General features: G+C 31.6%; 3 protein-coding genes and 2 pseudogenes across 5 annotated transcripts; 4 read left to right on the plus strand and 1 right to left on the minus strand.

Annotated features, from left to right (window-relative positions):
• The first annotated feature begins 4,029 nt into the window (after nucleotides 1-4,029).
• On the plus strand, nucleotides 4,030-4,359 carry LOC149892080 (CGG triplet repeat-binding protein 1-like). The gene has a single exon (XM_090078060.1). It carries the CDS (start codon nucleotides 4,030-4,032, stop codon nucleotides 4,357-4,359), a length of 330 nt encoding a protein of 109 aa, XP_089934186.1.
• A 4,674-nt stretch (nucleotides 4,360-9,033) lies between these two features.
• On the plus strand, nucleotides 9,034-12,021 carry LOC149892081 (uncharacterized; annotated as a pseudogene). The gene is made up of 2 exons (XR_016450213.1): nucleotides 9,034-9,426; nucleotides 9,585-12,021. The product of XR_016450213.1 is annotated as an uncharacterized LOC149892081 (transcript).
• Nucleotides 12,022-16,382: 4,361 nt separating this feature from the next.
• LOC145184205 (uncharacterized) lies at nucleotides 16,383-19,099 on the minus strand. Its single transcript, XM_080059825.2, has 2 exons — nucleotides 18,363-19,099; nucleotides 16,383-18,249 (listed from the first exon to the last, which is right to left on the minus strand). The coding sequence occupies exons 1-2, from the start codon at nucleotides 18,955-18,957 to the stop codon at nucleotides 16,856-16,858; spliced, it is 1,989 nt and encodes a 662-aa protein (XP_079915951.2). The 5' UTR covers nucleotides 18,958-19,099; the 3' UTR covers nucleotides 16,383-16,855.
• Nucleotides 19,100-21,745: 2,646 nt separating this feature from the next.
• Nucleotides 21,746-25,411, plus strand: LOC149892082 (uncharacterized; annotated as a pseudogene). The gene is made up of 3 exons (XR_016450212.1): nucleotides 21,746-21,925; nucleotides 22,673-22,730; nucleotides 22,802-25,411. The product of XR_016450212.1 is annotated as an uncharacterized LOC149892082 (transcript).
• Nucleotides 25,412-25,612: 201 nt separating this feature from the next.
• Nucleotides 25,613-26,322, plus strand: LOC149892083 (uncharacterized; the record flags this gene model as incomplete). Its single annotated transcript, XM_090080304.1, has 1 exon — nucleotides 25,613-26,322. A coding segment is annotated over one exon (585 nt), but the record flags the coding sequence as incomplete, so codon positions are not given.
• Nucleotides 26,323-26,732: the final 410 nt, after the last annotated feature.

Genomic DNA, 26,732 nt, shown 5'->3' on the forward strand with positions numbered 1-26,732 from the left:
CCATCAAATACTCTGTGCGATAGGTAGGTCGGGTCGGTGACGAGCCTTCGCAATCGGTTCGTCTCTCTGGCGTGTACAAGATCAACACGTATGCGTTTATTGATGTTCTCCATAGTTTTTCCGAATACGCTGTTGTTCACTAACTTGAAGAAGTTTTTTTGGAACTTCAAGTCGGCCACTTCAGACTAAGCTAACTTTTTTAGACTCTTAGGTATCTTCTTTTATCTTTTAGCGGGCTTCTTTAAACTTGGTGTTGGCTTCTCGCCTCAGCTCCGTGTTTATCTCTATAAATGGAGTCATCGAAGGCTTCTGCCTAAATTTTATTAACCTATATACTTTTGTTACCATCATACCGAGCGACTCAGACAGCTTGAGGTTGCGGTAGTGTACGACATTCCTCTCCTTACTCCTGAGGTTTGGTACGAGCTTGGTGCAGCCCTTATACACACACTGGAGCTTCTCAGCCAAAATTTTTCTGATATTCCCTTAGCCTCTCTTGTGAGACCACTTGAGATTCTTGGTACTCAATGCCTACCTTGATGACATAGCCTTCCGGCGCGTCATCAGCTATCCCTAAGACATCGTCAGTTCTAGCTGGACCCACTCAAAACCGTCAGCAAGGTGCGGCCAATATCACAGCCCAACGGTACAAGTTGTTAGTGTTGCGCTAATCATATTGTCATTGACTTAAATCGTTTGGATTGGCTGCTTGTATAAAACAATTAAAGTCCCCCCTGGGGAATATGTATAAATGCAGCGGTAATCAAATTGTCATAAACATAAATTGTTGGGATTGGCTGCTTGTATAAAACAAGTAATGTCCTCCTGGAGAAAATGTATAAATAGCGTGATTATCGAAGCCTCGCTCTCTTGGAGTAACCTGTCAAACAACAAAGGACTTGAGCAACTCTTCTACCACTAGTTGTGATATACGATCTCTTCTTTAAGTTTATCGCATATTTGTATAACAATACTCTTATAATATAGTAACAAATTGAACTCGTTTTACAATACGACTCTTACGTAAAACAACAGTTAGCATCTTGATAGGTTATGTAGCTGCTTGAATTTGAGCTGTCATTTTCATGACAGCCCGGGTTGTTCGCAATCGCAAAATGTTTCGGCACCATAGCAATAGCTCCAGGGAGAGCCTTCTTGAAGAACGGATGCATATCGATATCTGTTAGCAGCTCGAGCTCAACTCCGGTCCTTTTCAACATAGTGTCCCAAGACATCCCCGCGGCGCTGAAGTAATGGGCCGGGTCAAGATCACAGTGGTTCATCGATGTCTTCCTAAATTCCTCAAAGATGTCAGCCAACAGCGTTACGTTGGTCTTCAGGTAGACATTATGATAGTTGCCAAAGTTCTTACATTTGAGGGTGCTCCAGACATTATGCGCATGGGCATAGTCTTTGTCCCTTATCCCGCTCATTTTCAGCTTAGATTAGAATGCCTCTTTCGGTGGCATACAAGTCTTAGCAACCGATGGCTGTCGACGTAATCGTAGGGGTAGACTTACTTTCGCCTCAGAAGACTCAACTCTGCTTCTATTACTCCTTCACTCGTAATCCTCAGATCCTTCTGATTCAAACTCTGCGATAGATTATTTAGGAAGTCATTCATAAACTGCATGGAGTTGATGAAGGTCAGCCGACCGATAGAGAATGTCATATACTTCTCCATGTTGTTTGGAATGCAGGTTATTTCCTTGTTTTCCATATCTTTACCAAGAGCCTGCATGATGATATGTCCGTTATATCCACTCAGGTTGTGAAACACAATCGGGAGCTTTATTTTCTTTCGTTCACTAGCATACTTCCTGATGCCACACTTATGATGGGAGGCTCCCCTGTACCTCCCGCTCATGTAACTGTGGTAGGAAACCTTGTCCTCATCAAGTAACTTGTCACAGATGGAACATTTTTTCTCTTTCCGATAGAAGTACTGATCTCGCGAGCTCATCTTTTTATCTTTACCTTCAAAGAATCCAGTGATCTTAGCCAGCTCAGTTTTGAGGCTAGCCAAGAAGTGCTCAACCACACCCTCACCCTGTATAAGATGGACCCTTAGTTTGTCCATCACTCTGCACCTTCACATAGCAATAGCTAAATGGGACTTGCTTTGATAAGAGTCGGCTCTTTTCAGGGTTGGTTGTGGCACCTAATATATTGGTCAGCTACTATTGGAATTGAACTTCTGTTCCAGATTTTCTTCAGTGACGAAACAACACAAGTGCTTTTAAGAAAATTACACCCTCCAGGGTTATTGCAACCAATTTCAAAACTCCCATGGGGAAATTTGCAAGAAACTATATCCATGAGTTTATATTGTAATTTTTCTTTTCTCGCTTTAATTAGTTTGCCATATAAATATTGCAGAACTTGCTCTCCAGTAGGCAATTGAGATGATGGTAGTATCTCAATGGTACCACTGATCAAAAAAACTTGATGTTTCGATCTTGTATCTTTTCCCATTTTATTTTGAATATTACATTATACTTCTTTCTAATGTTAATGTAGATATATTATTTTTTCCGCTAAAATAAGACATAAAACAGGAAAATGATAAAAATTAAAATTATTTTTGATTTTTCTCTATGCGAAAAAATCAATTTCTCTACTTTTATCATAGTCACAATAACAGATGTATTTTATGACTATGCTTTTATAAAGCTTAAAAGCGTCATAAATATTTGCGACCTTTATGAAATAAACACACCGGCAAATTGAAGGCATTGTAAAAACCGGTCAATTTTTTAAGAAACCGGGTCAAAACTCAGGGTCCAAAACGCTTGAGCACAGTCTAAAGTTTATTCAATAACTATAAGATTGGGCCTAAAATGATCATATAGACCTACAAATTCGGATAAAAAACAGTGCCTCAAAGATATCCATTTTTAAAGTTATTTAACCGGTTATAATGTGATTTTTTGAGGTAAAAATTTGATCTTTAAGCCTATTGAGCAGGGTCTAAAAGTTGTGTAAATGAGTTAAATTTTGTTTTTTATTAATCACTGATTACACCCACAGCTCAAGGAAACATTGCCTTTTGATTTTCGAAAATAAGGGGCGTTTGACCCTCCCTAGTAGACATCAACGACAGGTGTGCCTGGGGTTCAGACACTCAAATTTTCTAACTTTCGTGACCTTCACCAGGAAATCAATCCCTGTGAAGTCGAGCTGCCTTAGATGTTGATTGTACTTAGTCGGGCAATCGGTGTTGGAGCCCGCTCGATATTTTGCGGAGAGGATGGGCTACTCGAGGCACCTGTTATTCATATTTTTCACGTGATGACGGAGCGCTTGGGGATGTAGGAAGATGTCTTCACGTAGATCTTCCCGCGGAAAGGGCGGTTCACGGGAGGGCCATTGTATCGAGAAGTGCAGCAATTTAGGTGCCAGCCAGAATCTTCTTTTACAAACTTTTCCAGCCGCTGTATGATCCTTTCCCAGGATCTCGCTGGCATTTCCACGATATCATTTTTATTAAAGTTGGGTGCAGCCTCACTCTTCGGATAGACGGTTTCTCTGACATTATTTCGTATTGGATCATAACATTGGCAAGCCCAAAGCTTTGGGCTTGCCAATGAATATGGTGATGTTTACAATTATGGTAGTACTAACTTAATCAAGGCTTTTAAGTCTTGATTAAGTTAGTACCATCGCACAGTGTATAGCTTCATAGAAGCTAGGTGGACGAAAATATTTTGTTTTGTAATTTCATTCATAAGAATGTAGTTAACAATATTTTGGTGTTTTATTGATTAGTTATGCATAGGGACAGGCGAAAAACACGAAAACACGGAAGCCGTGTTTTCCGTGTTTTTCGTCATTTGCCGTGTTTTCCTTGTTTTTGTCAGATTTACCGTGATTTTCTGTTTTTTTTTAAAATTAACTCGCTCTATTCTCTTACTTACTTGTTGTTAGTGGTAATTGCTTGACGTCAACTCATCTGTCATTTCCGGTTAGTAACTACCATTTTTTCGTAAACGAGTTGCGTGTCAATCAATAAACATCTTACATTTAATTATGTTGAAGAACGCCGTGAATGTTTCTTGTGCCAAGCGCGCAAAACAGTATCCCAAGGGAACTTTGCACGCCGACGATGGCCGTCTCTTTTGTACAAGTTGTAACTTTACACTAGATCATACGAGAAAAGGTACGATTGATAGACACTTGCTAACACCTATGCACACTCAAAAACGTAAAAGTCTCAACGAAACAAATGACACTCGTGCGAAGAAGCAAGCTACAATAATAGGTGCATTTAAGGCGGTATCTGAGTCACGTAATGCACGAAATCTTGCTCTGTTTGAATTAGTGGAGGCATTTACTGCAGCTAATATACCGCTAAACTAACTTGATCATCCAAGCTAAAGAAATATTTACAGACGAATGTGAAGAACCTTAGGGCACTACCATGTGCAAGTCACCTACAGCGCGATTATCTACCGAAAGTTTTTGATGTTACTCATGATGAATTGAAAGCCCGTGTTGAAGCAGCATCTTAAGTTGTTGTAGCCACTGATGAGGCCAGCGATTCCCAAGATTGTTTCGTTCTTTATATACTGTTTATACTACCAGTAACAAGTTCTGATGAAACGCAGATGAAGGCGGTAGCAGTTAACCTGGTCTACTTACAAAACGTTAATTCAACGACAGTCAGTCAGGCAATTATTAAGACCCTGAACAAGTTCAACGTTAACTTCAATAAAGTCAGTGCATTTGTTACAGACAATGCCAGTTACATGACGAAGACTATGAGAAATCTCCAAGGGATACTCCCCCACTGTATTCATTTGTCGTGTAATGTTTTTAATTCAGTTAGCTAAGAGCTAAGTGAATATTTTCAATTTAGAGACTTCAGCAACAAAGTTGAAGTTTTCATAAAATCTTAGTTTTAAAACACAGTTTTTGCTTATTGAAGTTATTTCACTATGAATAAAAATGTGGCATTTTAATGCCCTGTTTTTTCCGTGTTTTTACCGTGTTTTTTGCGATTTTTATTTAAAGTACGCCGTGTTTTTCGCACTTTTTTACCTTTTTTTTTTCGCCTGTCCCTAGTTATGCAGTAGGGTAGCTTGGGGGACGCCGGGGGGAATTACCCCGCGCGTTTAAGCTTAAAGGGGCGCCAAAGTCAATGTTACTATAAAAAGTATTTTTTTTTTTTTAATTTTATTGTAAAAAAAGCGATATTTTAATTACTTTTAAGTTTTAAAAAGTTTGTCTTGAAAACACGGTCGTTTAGACTTTAGAAATAAATGGAAAGTTATTATACGCAAGCGCAGTAGAGTTAAAAATAATTTAAAATTTTAAAAATGGCTACGGATGCAAAACTTATCATCGACAACGTGTAACTTGTTTAATTTTAGATAATTAAATAGGTTTTATACTAGTTTTTTCATGAAATTATTTTGAAAATAACTTGCAGCTGTACGAAAAAATTTTTCAAATAAAATACAAGACCTCTGAATGTGAATAATATCTACTTTCAGCTAAAGCAACTTTAGTGTTTTTGTTTACAATTTTTAAACCTTTTTAAAAATATTTTTGAGCGTAGAAATTTTTTAATTTAAATTTATTCAGCAAGATGAACCTTTTATCTTTTTTGTATTTTTTGCTTATATGAGGATTCAATTTTTTTTGCAGGGTTAAAAGAAAATCTTAATCATTGAACTTTTGTAACCTGTTGCTATGGTACTCTTTTCCAATGTGACTATATATATATACAGTGTCCTCAATAAAAAATGGGACAGCATGATTTTTTTAAAAAAAGCAAAAAAAATTAAATTTTTGTCAAATATTTTTTAACTTTTTTTAAAATATGTCAAATAATTACTTCTATTACACAATATTTTTCATTAAAAACAAAAAAAAGTCAATAAAACAGTTAGACTTATAACAAAACAACGGAATTAGTAAAAATCAACTAAAATAGGAAAATTCAACTTTTTTAAAAAAGAATGGTAAAATTGAGTATGTTTTCTAATTTTCTACATCTATGTTGTTTAACATAGAATGCTTTATGCAATTACATTTTCCCTTGATACAACTGAATAGAAATTAAATCAGTTTTAAGCATAATATTCATTTTTAATACTTGGTTGCATAACCTTTTGCATCAATAACCGCTTGGCATCTATGGGGCATGCTTTCAACTAGTTTTGTTAACAAGCTAACTTCCAGTGAGTTCCAACCTTTTAAAAGTGTCAAAAATAATTCATCTTCATTACAAGGTTTTCTGTCTTTTAGTTTAGAATCTAATATAGACCACAGGTTCTCAATTGGATTAAGATCAGGTGATTGTGCTGGCCACTCAAAGGTAGGTATACCAGCCTTTTGTATATGTCTTTTATTTTTTTTTGCTGTATGCTTTGGGTCATTGTCTTGCTGAAATATATAGTTTCCATCTGGAAATAGATGTGTTATACTAGGTTTTAATTGGTTAACTAAAATATAATGGTACTTATGTTGATCCATAATTCCTTCAACTCTGTACAAGTTTCCCACACCATGAGCAGCAAATGCACCCCAAACCATGATTTTTTTGTCATGCTTTACTGTGGCATGTGTGCACTCTGGATTATATGGTTCACCTTTTTTTTTCCAAATTCTTCCTCGATTACCATATTGTAGCACAAAAGGTGATTCATCTGTCCATATGACACGTTTCCATTGATCTGAAGTCCAGCTTAAATGATCTCTACACCGTTTTAATCTCTTAACACGATTTTTCTCGTTTATAAAAGGCTTTTTTGTTTGCCACCCTGAAGTAAACTCTTCACCCATGGCCTACTATATAACACGGCCGGATTTGTTGCCTTGAACGCAAAAAATTAGTGGGCCGAAAAAACACGAGTTTGAAGTTTACAATGAACCGATTTAACAATCTTAAATTAAACTTTTTTTAATTCAAGTAATACTTTATTTTGCAATGCCAAAAAAGTGTTGTGTTGTTGGTTGTAGAAGTAATTATAAGCGAAAGATTGAAGAATGTTCCAGTAACAGCAACCACGTAACATACAAAACTGTGTTTAGTTTTCCTGATAGCAATCAATTAGATCTTCGAAATTGTTGGATTAAGTTTGTCAACCGAGCTGATTGAAGCCCCACAGAAAACTCAGTTATATGTATCGATCATTTTGAAGATAAATATTTGAAAAGAGGTAAACGTATAACATTGAATTATTGCGAAAATCCTATACCAACAATTATTACCAACCAAAACATCCTATCAAAGCCATCTTTAATTCAATCAACCTCAGCTTTACGTAAGCCCCCTGCAGTTCGTATATATTCTCATCCTTTTCTCGATGAAACATACGATTTTAGAAAACATGATACAATTAAAAGCATTATAGATCTTAATGAAAGTTTTTGTCCAGCAGGATTTTCATTTAAACTAGTTGATAACCGTGTGTTATTTCTTCGAATTTATTTCGACGACGGGGATGTTACTCCTAACATTGACAGTATTACTATTGATAAAGACTTACATGTAAAGCTACATATGAAAGGTATCCCAGTTCCATTGCCTAAATGGTTTAGAGAAGGCAGTGTTTGTAAATTGACCAGTGCCAGTATGCTTGTTAATTTTGTTTCTTATATGCATGAAGTTGCAAAGAACGTATCAAAAAGTGTATTATCAGATTTATATAAATTATCTCTTTATAAACCACAAGGACGTCCAATCTACACAAATGAAATCATTAGATTTTCTCTAATGCACAGATATACATCAAAATAGGCTTATACTTTGCTATTAGAAGAGTTTCCACTTCCTTCGTTGTCTTATTTAAAATCACTTTCAAAGGGTGGCATTGATCCATTATCAGGATTATTATTACTTTTGGAAAATGGTAGTATTAGTGCTGACTGTGTTGTTTTAATTGATGAGATGTATTTACAAAAAGGTGTCCAATATCATGGAGGAAGTTTAATTGGTGCTGATGATGATGGTAATTTCTATTCTGGTATATTGTGTTCATGGTGGTTAGCTTGAAAGAATCTATCCCCTTTGTAATTAAGGCCTGTCCAGAATTTCAAATTTCTGGTTCTATGATTAGTTCACATATAGAAGAAACGTTAGATACTTTATATAAAGCATCTTTTAATGTACGAGCTATAATAACTGACAATCATGCAACAAATGTTTCAGCATTTAAAATTCTACGTTTAAAGTTTGGTGAGGGGTATTCCATGAGAAAGTGGGACAGGCATGTAACCCACCATCTCAGATTTTCTTCATACTTTGTCAAAATGATCACCAACATCTCATAGATTACCTTGTAAAATTTCAGCATTGTAATCAAATTGGTTTTCGAGATATCGTTATTTCAAAACCACCTATTTTGGAGGATTTTTTCATTTAGCGGCCATCTTGGTTTTCGTGTTGTTTTTGTTTTGCATGTTATTGTAAAACCATACATGTGTTCAAACTGAAATTTTGCACCTTAATAGTTTTGAAGATGAGGAATCATAATATAATGTTTATTTTATGTAAAAGCAATGGAAACTAAGTCAAATTGAGGATTTTTTTTCTTTTACAATTTATCTCTAAAATTGTAATAGACCAAGAAAAGAGGTCGTTAACCAAGGTAGCCCATTTCTTTTGTCATTTTTTTTTTCTGTTGTCAAAATACATGTTCTAAAGAATACTTTTGTAAAAAACTGAGATGTGGTTTTTTGTGGATTTGTTATAAAAATATAGGAAAATTATGTGAAAAAACGATTGAAAGTATTGTGGGTATGTGTTGGTCATTCCTTTTTCTTAATCAAATCAGAAGACTTTTACAAAAGAAAAGTTGGTGAAACTTATTTCACCTATTCCTATTAGAACTATATTCACCTATTTTTATTCAAATCATCAAATTTTTGCTTCCTTTTTAGATACTACTGACATACTTAGTCAGTTAGTTTTTTATTAAATCAAATAAAATAATGAACATTTAAACTGAAAGACTTAGGATTAGTCAGATCATTAGTCATCTGACCAGCTGTTGTTTTTTTCCCCTAGTTAACTGTTAAATTACAAAATAAGCCTTTCAATAAAAATTGAAAAACATATTCAATATATAAAAATGTTAATGATAATGACACTGTGTATCAATCAGTGTTATTTTGTGTTTATTTACAGTTTACTCATAAAAAAGAGTATCTAAAATGAGCAAGGACTTTTGTACAGTTGGTATTTTATCAAATGATCAATGCCATAAAATGGTATACACTAAATCAACTGGATTGATAGATATTTCAAGTTATTCAGAGAGAGAGAGAGAAATTTATTATTATGGCGATCTGGTTTATCAATATTAAATGTTAATGTTAAAGTCTGTTTTCATCATGAACAACTTTTACTTAACAGATTTGCTAATTCCCAAAAGAAATGTTTTGACCCGTTTAAAAGGCATAAAACCAATATAAAAGGTAAAATCATTTGTTTTTAACTAATTATGAAACTACTTTTTACAAAGAGCACATACAATATGCTTTTAAATAGTTTAACAATTTTTTAATGTCCTTTTGTCAGTTCCTAAATCATACTTCTTACTTTTGTAGACCTTTTTTACTCTTAATAATTATAGGTGGTTTGAGAGAAATCAATATTCAACTGGCAAAAGATATGTGTTCAATTGGTGTGGTAACAACACCTGGTTTTAAAATTTGTCCTTCCTGTCGAAAAGAAGTGGTACAAAAAATAGATGATTGGTCCGCATTACAGGACCACAATGGTGAAGTTGACTCTCTGGAACAAACTTTTTTTAACAAAGAGATTGAAGTTTCACAAGAAAAAGAATTTATAAACAGCAGTTTTGATATTTTAGAAATATCACCAGTAAAATTACATGGGATCCCACAACATGCAAAGATTTCCCTAGGCAAAAGAAAATTAATGCAAGCTCATGAAGTCATGTCAAAAAAGCTATCAGTTATTCTTAATGTTAATACAGCAGACTTGAGAAGTGAAGTTACTGAAGTACCCAATGTTGAATATCAGAAGAAAGCTGATGATCTTGATAAGTTAATATTTTCAATGCAAGAAAAACTAAAAACTGCAAACAGAAGGGAAAAGATTCAAGTTTTGACTTTGATCCCTGATTCATGGCCTTTAAATAAAGCAGCTGAAGTATTTAATACATCAAAGTCAACCATAACTAAAGCAAGGAAACTTAAAGCTGAAAAGGGGATATTAGCACTTCCAGAAAAAACTAATATTGTTAGAATTAACCCAGATGTCATAGGTAAAGTGGAAAGCTTTTACTGCAATGATCAGTTCAGTCGGCAATTGCCAGGTAAAATGGATTTTGTAAGTATATCCAAAAAGAAACATGTATCAAAACGATTACTTCTTTGCAATATTAAAGAATTATATGCTGAGTTTAAACTACAAAACCCTCAGTCCAAAATAGGATTTTCCAAATTTGCTCAGTTAAAGCCAAAATGGTGTATCTATGCTGGGCAAAAAGGTACCCATGCTGTATGCGTCTGTACGATACACCAGAACCTAAAGCTTATGCTTAGTGCAGTTAAACTGGAGAAAAGCTACCATGAGTTTATTGAGAACATTGTTTGTAGTAGAGAGTCAAGGGAATGCATGGTTCATCGATGCAATATTTGCCCTGGAATTCAGAGTGCTATCAATTATGTAACCTCAAAGTTTTTACAAAATGAAAGACAACTTGAAGAGAATGTCGAAGTTTATGAAGATAAAAAAATTGAGTATAAACAGTAGACTACAACAGATAGAGCAGAGCTTTTAAGTTACACATGTACATTAGGTGAATTTATAGAAAGTCTTTGTGAGAAGCTTGATATTATAACATCCCACTTATATTGCTAAAGCACAAGGTAAATATTTGAATAAATTAAAGTCATCGATACCACCAAATGAAATTATTGTTTTAGTTGACTTTGCAGAAAATTTAAATTTGTCATACAAGACGAAATCCAGAGTTACCACTGGAACCAACAACAATGCACACTACACCCTGTAGTTATTTATACAAAACATGATAAGGGTGCTACTGAAAGTCAACCAACATCTTTATGTATTATATCTGATGACTTAGCACATGATGTTGGATTTGTTTATTGTGTCATAAAAAGAACTGTCACATTTGTACAAGAAATGTTCCCCAATACAAAAAAAATCCACTATTTTTCTGATGGTTGTGCTGGCCAGTACAAAAATTGCAAGCATTTCTTAAATTTATGTTATCATGCTAAAGATTTTGGGGTGCAATGTGAATGGAATTTCTTTGCGACATCACATGGAAAGTCACCATGTGATGGCATTGGTGGGACGGTTAAAAGACTTGTTTCCAATGCAAGTCTTCAACTTCCAACTGGGTTACAAATTCAGAATGCTGAAGAAATGTTTAACTTTTCTAAAGACAACATATCTGGCATCCACTTTATTTTTTTAAAGGTTGAAGATATTTGCTCAGTTCGTAAATCTTTGACTCCCCGATTCAGTAATGCAAAGACTTTACCTGGTACAAGAAGTTTCCATCAATTTATTCCACAGGATGCAACAAACATAAGTGTCAAAAGAGTCTCTGAGCAGGAGGAATTTAATTTAACATTCAACCTTACAGGCTCAATACAATATCTTCAAGAAATTAGAGCAGGAAAATATTATATCTGCAAATACGATATGCTTCAGTGGGTCGGCTTGGTATTAGAAGTTGATGAAAATAATGAAGATGCCCTTTTAAAGTTCATGCATCCTCATTTACCCAACACTTTTTTCAATTGGCCCAGCAGAGATGATTGTTATTGGGTTCTTAAACCTCATATCCTAATTATGCTAAAAACACTGTCATTTTCAACAACAAGCCACAAATACCAGATAGACGCAGAAGATTTGCCTAAGGTCCATTCTTTAATTTAACTCAGCCATAGTAGTAGTACATCATTGATAATGGATAAGATTCAAGAATTTCTAAAGAAGTATTTATCTAACATCCAAACTTATTTTATTACTCAAATCTGTTTCATTGTTTATAAAAAAAACTCAAAGTACCCACCTCTTATTTTTTCAACAAAAGGCTCATTAAAATATGTATTTAAAAAAATAATAAAACAAATTGATAAAATTATAATGCTATCTTAGTTCCCAGGCTCCCCTTCTTGGTCAATTAAATTTTTCCAGATAGACAATAGGTGAAATACAAATCTTATTTTTACTTATTATGACCAACACATACCCACAATACTTTCAATCGTTTTTTCACATAATTTTCCTATATTTTTATAACAAATCCACAAAAAACCACATCTCAGTTTTTTACAAAAGTATTCTTTAGAACATGTATTTTGACAACAGAAAAAAAAAATGACAAAAGAAATGGGCTACCTTGGTTAACGACCTCTTTTCTTGGTCTATTACAATTTTAGAGATAAATTGTAAAAGAAAAAAAATCCTCAATTTGACTTAGTTTCCATTGCTTTTACATAAAATAAACATTATATTATGATTCCTCATCTTCAAAACTATTAAGGTGCAAAATTTCAGTTTGAACACATGTATGGTTTTACAATAACATGCAAAACAAAAACAACACGAAAACCAAGATGGCCGCTAAATGAAAAAATCCTCCAAAATAGGTGGTTTTGAAATAACGATATCTCGAAAACCAATTTGATTACAATGCTGAAATTTTACAAGGTAATCTATGAGATGTTGGTGATCATTTTGACAAAGTATGAAGAAAATCTGAGATGGTGGGTTACATGTCTAGAATATTTGTCCCACTTTCTCATGGAATACCCCGTGAACAAGATAATGAAATATATTTTACTTTTACGGGACACCGGGTTTACAATTTATATGACAGTGTTCATTTACTGAAAAACATTAGAAATAATTTATTAAATTCAAAACGGTTTGTATTTCCACCTTTTGATTTTATTGAGTTTGATATTATTCATGTTGAAGCTGGAGAAATTTCTTGGAGTTTATTGCATGTTTATGAGAAAGATGAATTGTTACGTGCTAACTTAAAAAAAGCTTTCAAATTGTCTGCCCAAACTTTACATCCAGGAAACAACAAACAAAGAGTTCCTTTAGCTTTAAATATTTTTGATGAAACCACCTCTGCTGCAATCATCAGCTATTTTCCAAACGAAACTGCAGCTGCTGGATTTCTAAGGCTTATTAATACTTGGTGGACTATTTCTAATTCAAAGGTAATGTTTAATACAAACAATAGGATTGGTAATGCAGCTATTCCAGGTGACAAAAAGTCACAATTTTTTCGAGTTTTTGCAACATGGATTAATGAATGGAAAAACTTGCAGTTTCAAAGATGTAATAAGTATACTTTATCTGCTCAAACAACTAATGCATTAATTACAACACTGAAGGGTACTGCAAGTCTGATTGAAGATTTATTTTCAGAAGGATATAAATATGTTTTAACTAGCAGGTTTCAAACTGATCCATTAGAAAGACATTTCAGTAAATATCGACAAATGAGCGGTGGAAGATTTTTAGTCAGTTTACGTGAAGTTCAAAGCTCTGAAAAGATATTATGCATGAAATCCTTAATTAAAGCCAATATCAATTGTTGGACGAGCAATCTTAAACTTGATACAAAAATTGACAAAAATGAACTTTTAGTAAAATTGGAAAAATATAGCAATGAAATTCAAGAGAATGAGCTTTGTCATGACTCTTACGAAGTTGCAATCAATATATCTGGTTACATCACGAAAAAGATTGGGGATAAATATAACTGTTCTAACTGTCTGAAATCATTAAGTTTCAATAAAGTCTCAACAGAATATCTGGAAATTCTTTCACGTGGTGGTTTAACAAAACCTTCCAAAGAATTAGCTAACTATGTTTGTAATGGGTTTATAATTCTGGACACTGTAAAGAAAATGTTATTAAAGTATTCCCATGATATAAAAATGCATCCTTGCTAGCGCTAGAAAAATATCAACCAAGCGATAGTGATTTTATGTGTATAGAACATGAGGAATGGGGAAGGCATTTGGTAAACACAATTATTACCAACATATATTTTAACAATGAGCAACAAATTAAAAATGGAAACATTAGAAAAAATGAAGTTGCTGCCTTTAAAGTTCGACAAACCAAAAAAGACAAATGAATAAACCCATAACAACATAGTATATGTATATTGTTTTTTTGAGAAACAAAAGAAACTTGACTTGATTAATCTTTTTGTAATATATGTAAATGCTTTCAGTAAATGTGTACATTTAAAAATTATGCTAGTTTTACTAACATTTTTGTTAATTTTAGTTGTTTGAACCAATAATTTTAAGACTAAGATTTTGTAGATTAAAATTGATGGCTAAAATAAATAGTTCATTCGGCTTAATGCAATCATGATTTATTATTAGCTAACTGTTTTAGTGTTTGAAGGTTAAGAATTTTGGTAATAGTAATAATTATAGCTAAGAGCAAATTATTTAAATATTATTAATGTCTTTATAGAATTACCTTCAGGTTTTGATTCAAAAGCTAAAAACCTAAAATCGGCCCACTAATTTTTTGCGTTCAAGGCAACAAATCCGGCCGTGTTATATAGTAGGCCATGCTTCACCTTTCTTTATTCTTGCAACAATTGTATTGTTACATAAGTGTTTAAGGTTTAAATTTTGTTTTATCTGACTCACTGATATCCTACGATTCTTCATCACTTCCCTAACAATCAATCGATCTTCTCTTTCTGTCGTTTTTCGCTTTCTTCCTGACCCTGACTTTCTGCTAATTGAATTTTGAGAAATAAATCTGGACACAACTCTTTGAACTGTAGATTTATCACATCCAACTTGTTTGGAAATTTTACGCAAAGGCCAATCTGCATTGTGCATTTGAATTATCAAATTATCTTCCTTTATCAAAGTCTGAAACGTGTTTTTTCCTAAGTTGGTAAATATGAATTTTAACTGATAAACAAATGATATAGTTCCAACTAAATACCAAAATACTATAAGTATGAATGTCTTATACCTATTTAATGATTGAATTTTTGTAGTAGTAGAATCAAAAGCATTTAACTTTGCCATTGCTGCCATTTAATTATATTTTCTAATTATATAAAATTGTTAAAAAAATTAATTTAAATAAAATAATATAAACTTTTTTGAGTCAAAATGTCATTTTGAAAAGTTAAAAAGAACTTTACTTTGCAAAAAAACAATATAAAATTACATGTAACACTTTATAATGAGGAAAGCTTTAATCGGAAATATAAAATACAATGTTAAAGATACCCTTTTTTACCTGTTGTTAATTTGAGGGCCCACCTCCTTTTTTTTCAATTTCTTTTCATTTTAAATATTAAAATAGTGTAAATATATTAAGTATCTAACATTGAAAACCAAAAATTTTTAAACATTTAATGGTACAATCAACTTTACTTTATTATAAAAAATGTATACAATTTTTTCATTTATGTTAGATTTCTAACAATTCTGCAGTTTAGTTGAATTACAAAAGTTAAATCAATTATTTTTGTTTTTTTATTAAATAGTATAGTTCATTATTTGTTCTAATTTTATAATTAAGAAAAAAAAATTTAAAATAATTGATACAACAATGATTTTTATGACTTTTAACAAAAAAGTCATGCTGTCCCATTTTTTTTGAGGACACTGTATATATATATATATATATATATATATATATATATATATATATATATATATATATATATATATATATATATATATATATATATATATATATATATATATATATATATATATATATATATATATATGTATATATAGTATAAACACTTATCTATTTTTTTTAAACCTTCTGAAGGAGTTGAACAGACTGTCAAAGAACAAAAAACTAGATAAATGTTTGACTCTTTTATTACTGCTCTCTTCTTTAAGAATATTGAGCACTCTATTTGTAAAATACACTAACAATGTTAGTGTATTCGACAAATAGAGTGCTCAACATTCTTAAAGAAGAGAGCATAATATTGTTATATGTTAGTATATATATATATATATATATATATATATATATATATATATATATATATATATATATATATATATATATATATATATATATATATATATATATATTTTAGGGCCCTGCAAATTGACATTTTTTGTTTTAAGCTTTTTTTTTTTTCCAAAAAGATAAAAATATTTCTTTGAACAAATTCTTTTTCCCCAGATTATATTTTTGACGTTTGTTTAAAAGTGATATTCAAACCTGTTTTCATTTACTCTTACTCCACCCAGGATAAAAAACCCATTTCAATTACATTTCAGCTTTAGAAATCTAAAAAAATAGCAACATTCGCAAAATAAAATATGATTCAAAAAAACTTAAATCTTTTTTTTTTCGACTCGAATCGAAGCGACACTTGATTTGCCACTGTGTCACGAAATGACTTTTAATTCGAACCTCTTGTCCCGAGAAAACCCTTTGGAGGTTTGAGAGTACACATGTGTAGAATAACACTAGAGTTGGTTTTGAAATCTTTCATCATCGTCCGAGAAAGAAAAATCAGTTTAAAGTTTTTAATTTTATTGCTCAGAATAAAAATTTTACAAAAAAATAATTTCTTTAAAAAAATCTTGTTCTCTATTATAACATATAAATTTCTTCAACATATAATGTGTTTGCAACTCTAAACAAAGCAAAACCAAAAAAAATACATACAAACTATTCTTGAAAGACAAACAGTTTTCTACTTTCAGCTTTGAAATTCAAGCTGTGAAAAACATTAATGATTCTAGATACTTATACAAAATTATTCTACTCAATTGATTAAGAAGCAAGCCTTTATTAAACTCTTACATAGCATATGTAATTAATAACTGTAAATGTCTCTTCCACAAATAGAAATCAAAATAAATGTTTACTGTTATACTCGATTAAACAGTTTCGAAGATTCCTGGGATAATCCCGATGGATGGCTGGCCTCTTGAAACGTTGCCAATGAAGACTGAAGTTGTGGTGAAGTGACTCTGTGGCTTGCTCAGAAAAGATGCCCAGAGAGTGGTTGTGGCGATCAATAAACTGTGTCACATGGAAGAAAACAGCATGTGCTTTGGGGGTAACACTTGTGTTTGAAAGGTTGAGATAGGAAGCTTTAAACTCTTCAATAAGCTCACAGTAGTTCTGTTGGAGTGTATTCCCAAAGCAGGCATGAACAACAGCATCAAATTTTCTAAGGGTTTCAATAAATGGAAATGCCAAAAAGCAAGCATGCTTCTCTGCAAGTTGTTGAAGTGAGTCAACATTTCTCAAAAGCTTTCTACACTCATTGCCAGCAAATTGTCCTCCATGAAAAGGTTGTTGTTGAATGTTGATCATCTTTGGCCACTCATCTGCATTTTGCCAAACCTGACAGAGGTTCTTAAAGAGGTGGTTCACAACACCAATAAGAAGGTGAAGTTTCATAGGAGGAATAAAATCTAGGACAAGAGTATCATCAGAAAGTCTTATTATTGGCTGGTGAACAACATTTTGAAAGTCCCTTGCCTTTTTTGTTTGGGCACCGGCTGCTTGGAAGCCTTCAAAATGAGAACGAATGGAGCCAAATGTTCGAAGCTCACCACTGTGATGAAGATTCTTTGACTCAATGTCACACCAGGTGCAAGGGTGTGCACTAGAGTGAGATTGCAAGCCACAAATTATGTTAGCAAGCTTCATGTCGCATGACAACACAAAAGACATTCTCTCTAAACACAGTTTATCCAGGATTTGTTTGACATTGTCATAGTTTTCAGAGACATTTTCTGCAATGGCCACCAAAAGTTGACGCTTCACTCCTGAGTCTTTGAAATTTTTAAAGAGAGGTTTCTTTGATGGAGGAGAAGTATCTGGTGTTTCTAAGCTCATAATACCAAAAGAAACTTTCACGAACCCGCCTCCACCATCTATCCCCACCTTAATAAGCTGGTCTGACTGAGGGCCTCTGACTTCAGCAACAGTGTTTCTTAATGACTCCATTTCATTGCAGTACACCAATAAATGTTTAGACTCTTGGCTAGTGCTTTTGGATGTATCAGTAATTTCTGAGGTGACAAAGAGGTCAGAAAGTTGCTTTCCAAGAGATTCAAACTTTTCTCTGAAATTTTTCTCCACAACACGCTGTGGAACTACTTTGTTTAGAGTTGAAGCAAGCATATTCATTCCTCTATTTGAAAGACCAATCTGGTTTTGAACTTGTACTAGATGTTGTGCAGTCAAGGTGGGTGTAGATGAAGGAAATAATTCTCTTTGTCGCGATGGACCTGCAAAAAATCACAGAAAGTTACCATTGTATCATTTCCGAAATTCATAGTGTATATTTTATTGCTATGCCCTTTGACAAAAGTTTTTTTTGTTTAAAAAGTACAGTTTTTACCTGGAGTTACTGGAAAGGGTCTTCCTACTCCTTGATTGAGACGGACAGTGCCATGGGGGGAAGGAACTTTGTTGGCAATTACAGAAACAGCCACTCTTTCTGCTGCTTTTTTGCCCTTTTCTGCAACTTCGAGTAAGTTCTGTCGTAACATTGCTTTAGTACAGACATGAGGGATGCCTCTTCCTATCAATGAAAAGCATGCTGAACATCTTTTCTCAACAATTGGCTGTTTTATAAGCTGACTGGCAGTGTTTGTTGCTCCACTTATCTGAGGGCTTCTGAATTTTGCTTTTCCCACACTACAAATCAAGCAATCACATGCTGATTCTCTTGTTGCAGGACGGATCTTTATGTTTTGATAGTCTGGCAAGGAAGGAAGTTGGACATCTCTCCCTTCACCTTTTCTTCTGAGACTTACTCGACAGTTTTCACAGATTCCAATTGGTACTCTTTGGTCTTCAAAGTTGATTCTTTGGCCCAAAATTTCTTGACTGCGTTTAATCATAAAATCAGTCAGCTGCCTGTTAGCTTTGTTCATAGAGAGAAAACAGACAGTTTTCCTGTTGTCTTCATGAGTTTTTGCTTGGTTAGGCATTTTGAAAAATGACGCACACCTTGTTCTTTTAAAACGGTTTCTAAACTGTTTGCAGGTTTTTCCCAGAATTTTTTAGTTAATTATTTTTTTGCTAAAATATTTTGTATGTACTATTTGTAAAACAAATAACCAAAATAGACAGTTTTTTTGAGAAAGAAAAAAAAACTCTTAGTTTATTGACCTTATTAAATAAGCATAAAATTAGAAACTTTAAACTGATTTTTCTTTCTCGGACAATGATGAAAGATTTCAAAACCAACTTTAGTGTAATTCTACACATGTGTACTCTCAAACCTCCAAAGGGTTTTATCGGGACAAGAGGTTTGAATTAATAGTCATTTCGTGACACAGTGTTGCGAATCGAATCGAAGCAATTCGCAAGGTCCTAATATATATATACATACACATACATACATCATATATTTATGTACACTCTTAAGTATGATCAAAATTTTGAATGTTATTATTCCAGGCTTTCGATTTAGTCAATAACGTCTAATAAATCAACTGTATTGCCTGCATCAAAGCAATATCATTGGTTATGTTTTTGATTTTATCGATTGAATCATCAGTCTGGTTTTGTACATATTGATTCAAAATTAATAAATTATGATAAAAATTGATTCAAAACAAACCAATATTATAGTATACTTTTTTTTAGTATTCCAACCATATTCGCGTCTTGAAGGGGAAACTTACCTGTTGTAAAGAAGGGAAAAGTAAACTAAAGCAGAAAGACCTTTTCTTGGAACTCGATATAAATATTTTTTGTATTTGGTGTTTAAATTTTTTTATTTTTAAATGTTTTTTTGCTTGAGACTGTTAAAATCAATATGAATATATTTAGAATACTTTTTACATAAAGATTGAAGGAATGAAAAATGTATTTAATGCATAAAAGATATTTATATTTTCATTTCAATTGTATTTTGATCTTTTATTTTGTGTTGATTGATATTTATTTGATGCATAAAATAAATTTATATTTTTTAAATTATACCAATGTTGCTTTTTCTTCATTTTGTCTCTATTGCATTATTACAAATATTACAAACTTTATAGCTTTATATCGAAAAATTAAATAATTTATCAAAGTTATGCTTTAAGTTCAAAACTTGTTTGTGTTTTTATTTAGATATAATATGAAAATTGACATTTTGAAAGAAAATGCGAGTAATATTTAGAAATGTGACCTTTAAAAGTTAGAATGAATAAATTTATTTAATGTGTTAAAAAGATATTAATTAAATATATATACCAACTTAGTTTCTCCGCGCAGTGGCCTTGCTTGTCAAGGTTCGTGTTTCGGAGTTAAAGAGTTGAGAGGGGGTTGTACCACAAATAAGAACAAAAAATAAAAAACACAAAAAAGAGTAGCCTCCTCGACTGTAGTAACCCCCTCGGCCTTGGGGAGGTGAACAATGTTATATATATATATATATATATATATATATATATATATATATATATATATATATATATATATATATATATATATATTTGAGGCAGTGGTCTTATTCTTCACAAAAATATTAATTAACAAATTATATTCAGATTATAATAATGTAAACTGAGGTCTATAGCTTTATTTGTATCTTTGTAACATTTATAACATATAGAAAGAGCGCTCCGGTAGGAGCAGGTAAAATCCTTACTTTTTTAAATTCTGTAACCGTTTGCATAGCAGTATATTGCTTAAGGTATTTTACCTAAACATGCACTGATTTTAAATTATCATTTTTGGATTCTTTCTTGTTTCGGAACCTTAAACGTTTAAACCTTTTTTGAGTGCGCTCAAAAAATGTCTTTGGCCCACTACATGACGACTTGACCCTGGTTAATGTCACCCAGTGTAGTGCAAATGACAAATGTAAATATCTGAAAGTTATAGGGTAGTTTGATTGTTCTAATGATAGAAATAAGAATTTGCAATATCCGCATAAATGTTGATGTATTAAATTAGTATAAAATTGATTTTTTATTTATTTATGCCTAGAAACTAAATGATGGAAGCAGAAAGCGTGTTAGAATAGGCTAACATTTAGTACAGAGACAAAGGGCAGTTGATGTTTTTCTTAAAAGCACATTGTTTATTGTACAAAAACATTTCTTACACATTTTTGGAGGATGGACAAATTCCAAATCTGTCATTTCAACATGAAACAGCTCCTCTAATTTTACTTTAAGAATTTCTCCTATAAAATAATGCTTTTTACCAAGTAACCGTCCACAAACTCTGCAAAGGAGTTTAATATTTTTGTTGTGAAGTTCCATTTTATCTAATATTAGACTATTTAAAAAATGGTATATATATACAATTACATAATTTTTTTTTTTACAAATCCTAGTAATTCATTCATATTTATCAACCAATTCCTATATATTTATACTCTTTTCGAAATCTCTTTCTCTATTTCTCTTTATAAATTGAATCCTCATATAAGCAAAAAATGAAAAAAAGATAAAAGGTTCATCTTGCTGAATAAATAAAAATTTAAAAACTTCTACGCTCAAAATTTTTTTAAAAAAGGTTTAAAGATTATAAACAAAAACAGTAAAAGTAGCTTTAGCTGAAAGTAGATTTTATTCACATTCAGAGGTTTTGTATTTTATCTAAAACATTTCTTAGTACAGGTGAAAGTTATTTTCACAATAATTTCATTAAAAAAATAGTTAAAAGCCTATTTAATTATCTAAAATTAAACAAGTTACTCGTTGTCAATGATAAGTTTTGCAGAATTTTACGTAGGGGAGAAATACTCCCGACGTAAACATTAGCCCGTAAATTAACCTGCATAAAGTTTGTCGCATGTTTTAGTCGTGAAAATTTGTCGTGAATAGTAAAGTTTTTGAATTCCTGGTGTTGTTAAAGTAAATAACCTTATTGTGAAATTAAACAAAGAAATGTTTAACAAGCTTAGTGATAAATTATCATTTGTTAATACTGCAGAAATAAATCCTTATGAAGGTAGGGTTTTTAGTTTTTTGAGTTGTTATGTAATATCGATAGTGGGAGTAAGTCCCATAAAAAAGTAAATCTCCTCTTATAAGCTTTAAAACTCATATAAAAAAATTCTTAAATTAAGGATTTTTTTATATGAGAGTATTTATCCCCTTTTCAAAACTAAATTATTAAAAAGAACCATTTTAATGATAAAATGAACTTTTTTGGTGGTGTTTTGTGGAAGAGTAATTCTCCCCTTTTTAAAATTTTTGTTAAAAGTGTAAGTTTTACTTTTGTCAAGTTTTTTTTGAAACAATAAATCTCATATTTTAAGGATTTTTTTCATATGAGAGTAATTCTCCCCTTTTCAAAATTAAATAGTTAAAAAGAACAATTGCATTGATAAAATGAACCTTTTTGGTGGTGTTCTGTGGTAAGAGTAATTCTCCCCTTTTTAAAGTTTTTGTTGTAAGAGTAATATTTAGTTTTGTCAAGTTTTATTTGAAAGAATAAATCTCCTCTCTTAATGATTTTTTTCATATGAGAGTAATTCTCCCCTTTTTAAAGTTTTTGTTATAAGAGTAAGTTTTACTTTTGTCAAGTTTTTTTTAAACAATAAATCTCCTCTTTCAAGGATTTTTTTTCATATGAGAGTAAATCCCCCCTTTTCAAAAATTAAATAGTTAAAAGAACCATTTTGTTGATAATATGAAACTTTTTAGTGGTTTTCTGTAGTGAATTATAAACAAAAATGACATTTTTTTTTTTCAGCATCGTCATCAATCAATCCATTGAATAGTTTAACAGAAATTCAGTTAAAAAAACCCGGGTAAAATACTTAATTGATGTCAATAAGTAACTAAAGTATATAAAGACTTAATTAAAAATTTTTGTTTTTAGTTTTATCTGTTCTGCTTGTATGATGTCATTTACAAGAAAAGATAATATGAAAAGACATGCTTTACAGGTACATAAAACCATTTTTAGAGATGATCAATCCAAAGATAAAAGAACTCCATGTCACTATCAAGACTGCGGCCAAGTATTTTTTCAAAAAGTCAAACTTATTAAACACATAGAGGAATGTCATGAAGGTATATTTTCCAAAGAATCCTACAATTTTTTATCAGAATCTGAATTCTTAGCATGGAAGGAAAAGGAGGAACTTAATAGTTATGTTTTTTTCAGTAAACAAACTGGTAGTTTTTTCACTGGAAAAAATATAAAAAAAGATGTAAAAAAAAAGTTATTTTATTTGTCAAAATGATGGTCATTCTAAACCGCATCGCTCTGTTAGTGAACCAGCAAGAAAAACTAATAAAAGGTACTACAGAGGGAGTGTTAAATCAGGTGCCTTCTGCCCTGCCAGAATGATTGTCACAGTAAACAAAAATGGTGTCACAAATGTGCAGTATATCAAAACTCATAACCACAGTGTTAGTATTACAAATACCATGTACCAACCTATCCCAGGTAATATTAAAAAAAATATTTCTACTAAATTATCATTAGGTGTACCTGTAAATATGGTTTATTGTGATCTTAGGGAAAGTTTTGGAGACAGACAAAATAGAAATGATGAAGATGCTGTTTTAACTAAATCACATCTTCTTACAAAAAAGAATATTTCTGATATCAACAGAGCAGTAAAAAAGGGATGTTGGCTTCACCCTGATGATAGCATTTCAACTTTTTTACTTGTTCAAAAGTTGAAGTCTGAAGATTTTAATAGCATTCTGGTTTATAAGCCACAAGGACAACAAACTGTTATCGGCCCAAAAGTGTATGACGACATTGACCTTAATAAGGATTCCTTTGTGGTTGGTATACAAACAAAGCATCAACTATCAATGTTTAAAAAGCATTCATCACAAATTGTTTGTATTGATGCTACACACTGCACCAATCAGTATGCATTTCCTCTTGTAACTTTACTAGTTCGAGATGATTTTAAAAGGGGTTATCCAGTAGCTTTTCTTATTTCTAACCATGCAGATGAACAAACCATAACACCATTCTTAGAGGAAATAAAAAGGAGATGCAATCATTCTGTAAAAGTTAATGCTGTTATGACAGATGATGATTTGTCAGGCTGGAATTCTTTCAATAATGTTTTCGGAGATGTGCGCCACTTGCTATGCAAATGGCATGTAAAACGGGCATGGCGCAATAAACTTCCTTTAGTCGGTCCATCTAATTTACAAGAAGAAGTTTATAGGATCTTAGAGACAATCATTGACGAAAAAAACCCTGATGTTTTTTTATCAACTATGAATGGTTTTGTAAAGGCATATGAACATAAATGTCCTAACTTCATTAGTTACTTTGTTACATACTATGCTCCTCGACATATAAAATGGGCTTCTTGCTTTCGCAACTTTCAACATGCTGACACTGATACTAATATGTTATGTGAGTCATTTCATAACAAATTGAAAACAGTTTATATGGAAAGACGACCTAATAAAAGGTTAGACGATTTAATCAATTTACTTTTAACAATTGAGGAAGATAGTTATTGGCGCCACAAAAGAGACAACATTTATCTTGGAACAGTATCTCTCCCAAAAAAGTACAAAAAGAGACATGAAAAAGGAATGTTGATTTCAGATAAATGTATTATTAAATGTTCATTAACTCAGTACACAGTTAAGAGTCAATCAAAAGATGTAACATACAATGTTGACATTCTAACCGACACATGTAAGGAAAGTTTGTGTTCAGAATCATGTCTAAATCCTGCCTGTAAGGGTTTGTGTCAGCATTTATATAGGTGTAATTGTAATGACATCATAATCCTTTGCAAGCATGTTCATAAGTTACGATCATCTCTTAAGAACTCAAGAAAAAAACTACACAAAAGTATCTTTAGCTGTTAATACTGGTAATAATCAAGTGAAGCAAAAATCACAAACATTTATAAATGAGACTGAAAGGTTTCAAAAAAATATTGATGAATTATCTACATTAATTTCTCATCCCATGATAATAAATTTGCAACTTCCTTCAATGAACAGACAACTGGAAGACATGATCAGTCAAGCTGAAGCCATAAAAAATATGAATTCAATTGAGATACCTGTAAAGCCACACAATAACCTTTTAAATTTTGAACCAAATAAGAAGTTGGATAATCAATGGCAGCCCAATAAATTTAAGAGAACAAGAAAAGAAAATAGGAAAAAGGAAACAAAACCATATCAATATCCTGCACAAAACCAAATCAATATCCTGCACAAAACCAAAAAGAAGAGATAGTTCTGAAATTGTCTCAGCAACATGTTGATCTAATTCATGATAAACAAAGTACAATAATATGCGATAAGATTGAAACTTGTGATTTCACCAACACTCTCATTACGTAAGATATTTAAATACATTTTCAAATACTTGCTACTATTCATATTTTCTATGAATATCTTAGCTTTTAAATAAATTTGCTTATTCAAGTTAATTTGATGTAATGGATAATATATTAGACAGTAAATAAAACAATAAACTATATTTCCTTCAGTATATTAGTTATATTTTTGTGTAAAATATAAATTATTCATATATATGTGTGTTTGTTTATATATATAAATATATATATATATATATATGTGTATATATATGTGTATATATATATATATATATATATATATATATATATATATATATATATATATTTAATTTATTGATATATTTAGACATGGCTCTCATTAAATATCTTTTATTTCCCTTTTGACATTAGAAAACAATATACCATCTGACATTTCCTTTAATTTAAAAAAAAGCACTCCAGGTTTTCAAAAAGGCTGGCTTCAAGATGAAGTCATAGGAAGTTTTCTACATTGCTTAGAAAAAAGATACCCTTCAATGAAATATTTGGGTCCAACTGAAGCATTAGCTTTAAGCTGTTCAAAAAGTTTATGGCTTTTATGGAGAGATGTTGATACTAAAGTTATAGAACAAGTCCTTATTCCTTTTAACCCAACTAATTCTCATTGGATTTTAATACATCTAAAAGTTATAACAAAAGAAATAACTGTACTTGATCCACTCCATTGCAATATTATGCCAAATAATTTATCACACAATAAATCCATTGCTGTTGCTAAAGACCTTTTTCGACTAAAGTTTAACATTTTAAACCCAACCGTCATTTCAGCCCCAAGTCATTGTTTACAGAAGGATAGTTACAACTGCGGTGTTTACATATGCTATTATGCATTACAACTTTGTGAAGGTATCATTATTTTTACACAATATGCATTCTGCATACAGAGTGCATCTTGTGCAATATTTATATATTAGTATTTTTTTAGTTGTCGATTTTATAACTAATTTTTTATTATGTTGCTTATATTTAATTAATTGCATATATAAATTCATTTATGCATTATTAACTATAAATTTAATTATTTGTTCAATAAATTATAATTATTAATTATAGTTTGCATAACTTATAATTTGTCTGCGACTATTTAAAAATGCATCATTACACGACTTTTTTATTTTCTATTTTATTTAACTTTCTTTAAAATTGTGTTTTCAGAAAAAAATATCAATGATCCATTTAATGAAGTACAATTTCGTAAATATATATACGATACTTTATACGGTAGGTGTTTAAAGAACCTTGAAAGTGGTTTTGAACGTCTGTACGATATTTGCAGGGCAAGTGTTTATTTTATTTTAACATAATAATAAGCTGAAATTTTTATTCCAATATTGTATTAGGGAATAACCTGTTCCTTTACTATTTTGTTCGTCCACTTTGAATTAAATGCGATTTGGTTGGCGAAAAATAAATATATACCGTTGTTACATTTTAGGTCCTATCCTTATA

This window comes from Hydra viridissima, unplaced genomic scaffold (genome assembly GCF_058129835.1).
Source record: "Hydra viridissima isolate aposymbiotic clone 2 unplaced genomic scaffold, HvirCarnegie_v1 scaffold_2, whole genome shotgun sequence".
NCBI classification, from domain to species: domain Eukaryota; kingdom Metazoa; phylum Cnidaria; class Hydrozoa; order Anthoathecata; family Hydridae; genus Hydra; species Hydra viridissima.

What these genes read in the sequence shown, in the direction of transcription:
- LOC149892080 (XM_090078060.1), top strand. Translation starts at nt 4,030, where the DNA reads ATGTTGAAGAACGCCGTGAATGTTTCTTGTGCCAAGCGCGCAAAACAG.
- LOC145184205 (XM_080059825.2), bottom strand. Translation starts at nt 18,957, where the DNA reads ATGCCTAACCAAGCAAAAACTCATGAAGACAACAGGAAAACTGTCTGT. An exon ending in ACCCTTTCCAGTAACTCCAG is followed by an intron (nt 18,250 to 18,362) that starts GTAAAAACTGTA and finishes GATTTTTTGCAG; the next exon opens with GTCCATCGCGACAAAGAGAA.